The 7468-nt window shown below is 44.9% G+C and overlaps 1 protein-coding gene across 3 annotated transcripts in view; it reads right to left on the bottom strand.

Annotated features, from left to right (window-relative positions):
• Positions 1–6416, bottom strand: part of CTTNBP2 (cortactin binding protein 2) — a 162170-nt gene extending 155754 nt beyond the window's left edge. Inside the window, exon 1 of one of the 3 annotated variants that reach the window (XM_028844929.2) lies at positions 4828–5234. In XM_028844929.2, coding sequence (XP_028700762.2) covers positions 4828–4854 — 27 coding nt within the window. In that variant the 5' untranslated portion in view covers positions 4855–5234. 3 annotated transcript variants of the gene reach the window in all.
• Positions 6417–7468: the final 1052 nt, after the last annotated feature.

Genomic DNA, 7468 nt, shown 5'->3' on the forward strand with positions numbered 1-7468 from the left:
ATGTTAAGAATTCAGCTAATTATAAGGGTTTTCATGAAGAAAAGTACATACTTCTCAATATCTCAAACTATTTTCAAATCTCTGAAGTTACTTCTTGCCTTGAGATTATCTTCCTGGTTTCTCTCTCTTCAAGGAGGAAAGAATTTTTGTGATGGGGTTGCCTACTTCTGATGTTGCTCTTCCTAAGAGAATGGATTCTCCTCTGATTCATCTGGGTACTATCTTTCTTCAGCACATAGCTCAAACCCCACTTCTGAATGCCTTTCCAGACTCCAGAAATCTCTTGTTCTCTCCATTCAGTCTTAAAATCTGTTCTATTACTTCACTTGGCGGTTAATCATGTCCAGCTTTGTGCATTTCCTCATAGTAAACTTATTATCTCTATTAACTCTATTTTCTCACCCCTACTAGATGTGTCAGGACAGTAAGAATATTACTTCTTCACTTATTTTATCCAACGTGCTCCCCCTGCCCCAACCCACCATATACACTTTGGGTATAAAATGTCTACTGCACACAGTATGCAAACAAAGTGTGCAAAGGATGTCTCAGGTACATCCATCTTACTAAGATACAATGTTTCAGCCCAGTCTAGGTGCAACTAAGTAACTGTATTAGATCATTGACTCAGCGTTTCAAAAATCATCTAGAGTAACCTAAACTAGGGAAGCTGCTTGATGTTCTGCTTTAAAACAACATATAGCACAGAGAACATGGGGTCTATTTGGTGTCAGTTCTCCAAGGTCATGCACCTCAAATCAACCACACGGTCTGGGGTCTTCCATGCAAGACAAGAAATTCAATGTATTGAAAGGAGGTAATACTGACAAGGAAATAATGTCAGGAAGGAAACCTGGTAATGGATGTGACTAATTTTAGCTAAGAGAAAGCTGGAAAGAATGGCAGAAAAGTGGCTCAGTCAGGGGTGACAGCCTCTGATAATTAAGCCCAGCTACCTCCCTTTTCCTCCTTTCAGATCTCCCTGCAGTCTCTATTTCCTCCTTAGGGGAAAAAAAAGGACCATACCTCAAACAATACAAACATCTATTTTCACTCTAACTCAGTTTTTCGAGGATACATCAGCCCGACATGGGACATGGATCAGCTCCACGGGCAAGCAGACATTCAGATGTAATAACCATCCTTTAGGAAGCTTACAATGCATTAAAGAATAGTCTTGATTATCTGTAGGTGGCAAATGTCTGCATGCTGATTTTCAAATGAAGAGGCTGGGCCAAATTAACAGGCAGGCCTTTGGAACCATCTTGTCTTTTCAATGAAATATAAAAATGTCAAAACCAAATCATTTGCAAACAAGTATCCACTCCACATAGCAATGTTACCTTGACTACACTACCTTTACTATAACCTTTTAAAATGATCTCCAACATATTAGTTGGTTACTAACAATTTATTTAAACAGAGTATCTCCCCCTACTCTAAAATCAGGATTTATATATGGAAGGCATCATACTGTACACAGCATTAATAATATGATCTCATTATTTGTGTAAGTTATTTAAAACATTAAAATTTTAAAAATCTTTCAATATCAATATCATATCCTCTCTTGTACCTGTCCTCTGATTCCTTACCTAACTACCAAGAGAAAAGACAAATCTCTTTTTCCACGTTATACAAGCTTTGCAAAGGAGCACCAACAGAGAACAATGTAATCAAGTGTGTTCAAATAAAGTATCCTTCTAAAGCAATACTCAGACAGGCTCCGGTGGCAAAGTAAATGGAGCTGGGGGATATTGCTCCATCCTTCCTAGGCACATTCAATGCTGAAATTCCAGTTCCACATTTCTGTGCAATTGCAGACTATTCTAAAGCCTTGCCTGACCTCCTTTTTCCTGCCCAATCTTTCCTTTTATTCCCTCTTCCTGTTTCCAAACTTCCCCACATTTCTCTTAATCCCCTATCAATCATCTTCTCTCTCCTCCACACCCCAGTGGGTGATGTGGCCTTGACTCTATTATTGGAAGGATGCAGGATGGCAGGGGTGCAGCCTCAATCATCATTTTGAAAAGAGAGAATCCAAAGAGAAAACTAATAGTGTTGCAAATTAAACTTTTAAAAAACCTCTATAACGAACCTAAGAAGTCATTAAGAAAAGCAGCTTGGAAAGGGGCAGTATTAAGATGAAAATTTTTACAAATAAGAATTAGGGTCATCTTTTTGGATCAAGATCCATAATGTCTATAATGTTAATTATTACAAGTCACAGGCCAATAGTTTCACTATAAGCTAGCTGGTAACACACAAAGTGAGTTTTCCAATTAGCCACTCAACATTAAGTTTTATGACACAACTTCTTGGTGAGCTTCCTTTCATTTTCTTCATTCAGTGAATATTTGTGGAGCACTTACCATGTGCCTGGCATTGTGCTAAGCACCTTTGCTTTCCTTTACAAGCTTCACACAACTCTCCTCGGAGGTGGAGGCTGCTCTCTCCCAGCCACAGCCTTGCTGCCCACATGATCAACATTAGATATTTGTAAATGTCTAAGTACCAAGGCTGTGAAACATTTTCTCACCTCATAAAGTTATGTGAAACACACAAGGATAGAACCAACTGGCAATCTAGCCTAGGCATGGATTCAATCACTGAGGACAATTGTTCTCTAAACAAAATTGTTCCTGTGAGAAATACAATAACAAAGACAGCAACGACAATAATAATCAAGTCCAAAAACTGGGGCAAACAGAAATCTACAACCTATTATTTAAGAAGAAGAAGAAAAAAAAGAGTGAAATGCAGGACACTGGAAACAGTTATAGTCTCATCTTTGGAAAAATATTCCAGTCAATTTCCTCAACTTCCAAGCTATTTTTCTGAACCATATAACTGCGACCAGAATGGGAACCTCTTCGCTCATCGCTGAAAGCCCTTCGCGTGTGTCTCCCTAGGATATGGCCACATTCACACACTCCTTCCTGCAGTGCTGGTCCGAATCCTCCTTCAATCTCAAGGCCTACCTCAAATGTCATCCTTCTATGGAATTTTCTAGATCCATCCACTAGGAACCCTCTCTATGACTGTCTCTCTCCAAACTTCTAATGCAAAATCATTTGTGCCTCTCATGACACCATCATCTCCAATTTGATTGCTTGGCACATGGCAGTTTCTATCACTGGAATGTATTACTTTAGCACAGCAAAGATGACACTCATGATGCCTGTATCTCAGTAAGTGTTCAGTAATGTGTGTTAAATCTATGTTATTTCCTATTTAAAAATTAAGCTACAAAACTTTCAACATTCTATAGCTGCCATATAACTATAATTTAGTTTAAAAAAACACTTAGTGAAATTGGCTACGAAAGATCTTTCCAGTGCATTTACATGCAATACTGTCACCTGGAAAACAAAACTTTCAAGTTGCCAGCTGTTAATTTGTTTAACATCACTGTTGTGCATTTTAAATCACTGTCCAAGTTTTTCTTTGTCACTGTCACCATGACAACAAATTTTATACCTTTTTGCATATTAGCTGCTCCAGAAAAGCTCAGAATGACAAGAATGTTGGTTGGCTTCCCAAATATAGCTCTCAAAAGATCTCCATTTTCCTTTCACTCCAGAATTCTTTGGTGACAATAAAAAGCATGAAGATTTCTGTTTTCCATACTGCCTTATCCATTAGGAGTTATTTTCAGAGTAGAAACAGCAATATGGCCTATAAAAGTCATCACATTTGGCCAGGGCACTGAAAATAACCCAGGTTTCCCGGCATGGTTCACAGCAAAGACTATTAATATGATCCTATTGAATAATGTAGCTGTTACCCAGCCTTAAACTTGGGATGCTTTCAGGATTTAAACAGCTAAGAATGAGGATCACAAACTAAATTTAAAACATTCCACTAAAAATGATATTAAACTGAAAACTATAAATTAAGCTTGTCTCTAAGCAACAATCTAAATAGTCAAAGCTTACTGAAAACACTCACTTTCAAAAATAGCCTACTGCTTCAGAGCTTCCATTGACTCCTTACTGCCAAATGTATACATAAAAATCACAATATGTAAACCAACTTGAAATTCAACAAATCTCCAAAATGCAAAGTGAATTGTTCACTAAAATAAAAATTAGGTTATCAGTCAACAAGAATCCAAAGTGCATTAAAACGCCTTTGATTTTTAAGGAGCAATTATGATGACACATATCACTCCTCTACACTAGCTTTCCTTTCACTTTAAAATCAGTCTATAGGTAAAGAGGCTGATAAGAGAGAACCATGCCTTATGAAGTCAAAACTATTTGGAGGAGTAAAATAAAATGCCCAATATTCTACATAAGAAGCCATCATCAAAGTTTTAGTAAAAAGTCAGAAATTATTACTATTTTTTAAACTACTAGATGAAGAATCCTTATTGCATCTCGCAACCCTAAAGGATTCTATGGAAATAGCAAAGAAGGTTCATGTTCGCAGATTTTCCATGGCTCTGCCCATTAACAAGGGTGAAATTATCAAATCCCCAACTATCAGCAGCGAAAATCAGACTTGAAAATTTTAAACAGAAGAGAGGGAACACTGACCTTGTTAACACAGAAATCTTCCTGGCGACCTGGGTTCTGTTTACGATCTAACCAAACAAAACGATATATCAGCTCTACAGACCATCAGTCAGATATTTGTGTTTGGGTTGTCAGGTGATTAAAATATTGAGGGTAATAGAAACCCATCCTGAGTGGATTAAGTAAACAAATTCAAACTTCCTGGGGAACAGGAAACACACACCCTACACACAAACACACACACACACCCCTACACACACACACACCCCACACCCTCTTTCTTTTTCCTCTTCCTTCCCCTTCCCACCTTTTGGGGATGAAGGCACCAAATCATTTCCACTTGCCAGAGAGCCTTGTCTCAATAGCTAGTTTCCTTACTGTGCCCCACAGTGGGGAGCTGATTCACATAAGTGGGCAGGTTTCGCTTGAAATCTTAAAGTTCTCATTTTCTATGCAAAGAATGGAAACTCAATTTTCCCAAAAGTTCAAATCAAAACTTGCCAGTTTTGCAAGTGGAAATCAGCAGTCCTCCTCCCCCTCTCGGTTTCTCCTTCCCTTCCCAGGCTCAGCTCCTCTCACCCCAAGTACCTTCCTCCACATCTCTCCTCTCCCTCTCCAGAAAGCCCTACCTCCAGAGGGTGGGAGGAAGTTAAAGCGGCCCCGGCTGTTTACGCCCGGCCCTGCCCTCTCCCGCTCCTGCACGGACTCTGCTCAGGTCTTGAGAGGAAGAGAGGGGGCGTCCACGCCCCGCTCGCTCCATCCCACCCCGATCCTTCGGCGGGAGCAGCCAGATTGGGCCAGAGTGGGAGGCGCTCCTAGATCTGCCTTTCTCTGCAGCTCCTTGCAGCTCCTGCTAAGCTGCTTCTCAAACACTCAGAACGTTTTCTACCCAGGAAATGTGGGTCCAGCCCTTCCCCAAGGTAGAGGCTGGAAACCACCAGCGAGTCTCTACACGGGGTTATTCAGGGGGGTGAAAGGAAGGACCAGTCATGAATGGTAGCTCATTCAGCTTCTAGACTCCAGAGAAGAACAATGTCTTGAAACCAGGTGCAGAACCTCCACCTCTCCCGGGCATCGCCTTGGGAAGAACTAACCCATCCACCCGACCCCAATCACCACCACCAAGTGATGGGGCAGCAGGCTGCTAGGACCTAAAGCGCTGGCCTCAGCGGCAGCAGCGCCGCAGCAGGACAGAGCCCTCTCCCAATGGGCCTCCCGAAGGCACAGGAACAGATGCACACAATGGGCATCCCCACACCTGCTGGGCGATGGCCCACCTCCCCCAAGCTGCTCTCCCGGGTCCGCTGAGCGGTACCAGGCACCCCTGAGACAAGCGCTCGCAACCCCGCGCGCAGCGAGAGGTGAACAATGGGGGGTCAAATTCGCCAGGAAACACGTCCCAGCCTTCGCCCCCGGTCAGAAGCGACCGCAGCGGAGGGAGTGAGCATAGGGGTCGCACTGGACGCACGCAGGGAGCTGGGAGAACCGAGCGACTCGGGGCCGCTTCCCGTGGGGCGCGGAAGGGACAGGAGGGATCCCTAGCCCGGGTGGCCGCTCCGCTCCCACCGGCCTCCGCCGTGTGGGCACCCCGAGAAAGGGGCACCGGAGGGTCCCGGGCTTACGGAACGCCCCGGGGGTGCGGAGCCGGGTCCGGCTGGGACCCCGGCGCCGCCCCCAGCCCGCGTCTACACTCGCCCCGCGCCCGCCCCAGGAATTCGGTTACCGCCGCCTCCGCCGCGGCCCCCGCCGCGTCCTCCGGGGCCCGGGACAAGTCGGGCTCGCAGCTCGCGCCGTCCGTCGCCATCTTCCTGCTCTAGCGGATCCGAATGCGAGCTCGGAGCCGCGGCTCCGGACTCAGCCTTCTCCGCGCGGGCGGCGCTTAACCCACTGCTGTCCGGGACGCGGGCGCGGGAAGCCGGGAGCCGCCGCACTCCCTCCGCCCCTCGCCACCGCCCTCGCCGCTTAACCCGCTGCGCGCCGCAGCGCCCCGCCTCGGTCCCGCCTCGGTCCCGCCCCGCGCCCCGCGCCCGGCTGGGCCAGCTGCTGGCTCGTGGAGGTGCGAGAAATGGGCGCACGACCTGGCTCCGCTGCGGCCCTGCGCGCGGACTGGGGATCAAAGACCACGGAAGAGGTGAAGGGAGAAAGCGCCCGAGGAGCAATGCATTCCGCAGAACCCCCACCAAGCCGGAGAAATCCGTGCACAGACCGGATTAAATGTCAGGCCTCCTGAATCTGAATTCTGTGAAAGATCAGGGAAAATCCTACACTTCAGCTCCCTCTATCCCACCGCGAGGAATCACATAGAGCACCCCTTTCTTCTTAAACTGCTCTTTCTTAAATTTCATTGCCGCCAGGGTATTTTTACCCTCCCAATATATATACACACCTGGCTCTGATTTATTCTATCGTTGACTCTAGTCCTTCTCCAAAAACAATTCTCAGATGAAAACGATTTGTCTGTCCTGTTTTCTTTTAGTACGAGGCACCAGCCCCTCAGCTCTTAACTTTCTATACAATCTCCTTTTCGGGGAACGTGTAGTGGGCTGTTTTATATCCTATGACCCCCCAAGTCTGAAGTCTCTCCTGAAGGACTCACCAAGAAGTGTTAAATGTCATAGCTTTAAAAGCTAAATGTCATGCCCTCTACTTCTGAGACAATTTTAAAAAATTACTCCGTAGTGTGAGGACACGTGCACATATACACCAAAAACAACCAAACAAAAGCCACCTTTGTAAAAATAGATTTTATGGGAATTACACGTCTCAGAAGATTTTTCGTGAGATGAGTGAATTAGGCCCAAACTCTTAATTTTCCCTTCCCACATCTAATTCGGTTCCTACCCTTTGCTGCCAATTTCCAGAATGTGAAAATCTATCACCTCACCAAGACCATATGGTACAGCCCTTGTGAAATCACCAGATCCCTAAAAATGTGTCGAATGCATAAA

Source organism: Macaca mulatta, chromosome 3 (assembly GCF_049350105.2).
Source record: "Macaca mulatta isolate MMU2019108-1 chromosome 3, T2T-MMU8v2.0, whole genome shotgun sequence".
NCBI classification, from domain to species: Eukaryota; Metazoa; Chordata; class Mammalia; order Primates; family Cercopithecidae; genus Macaca; species Macaca mulatta.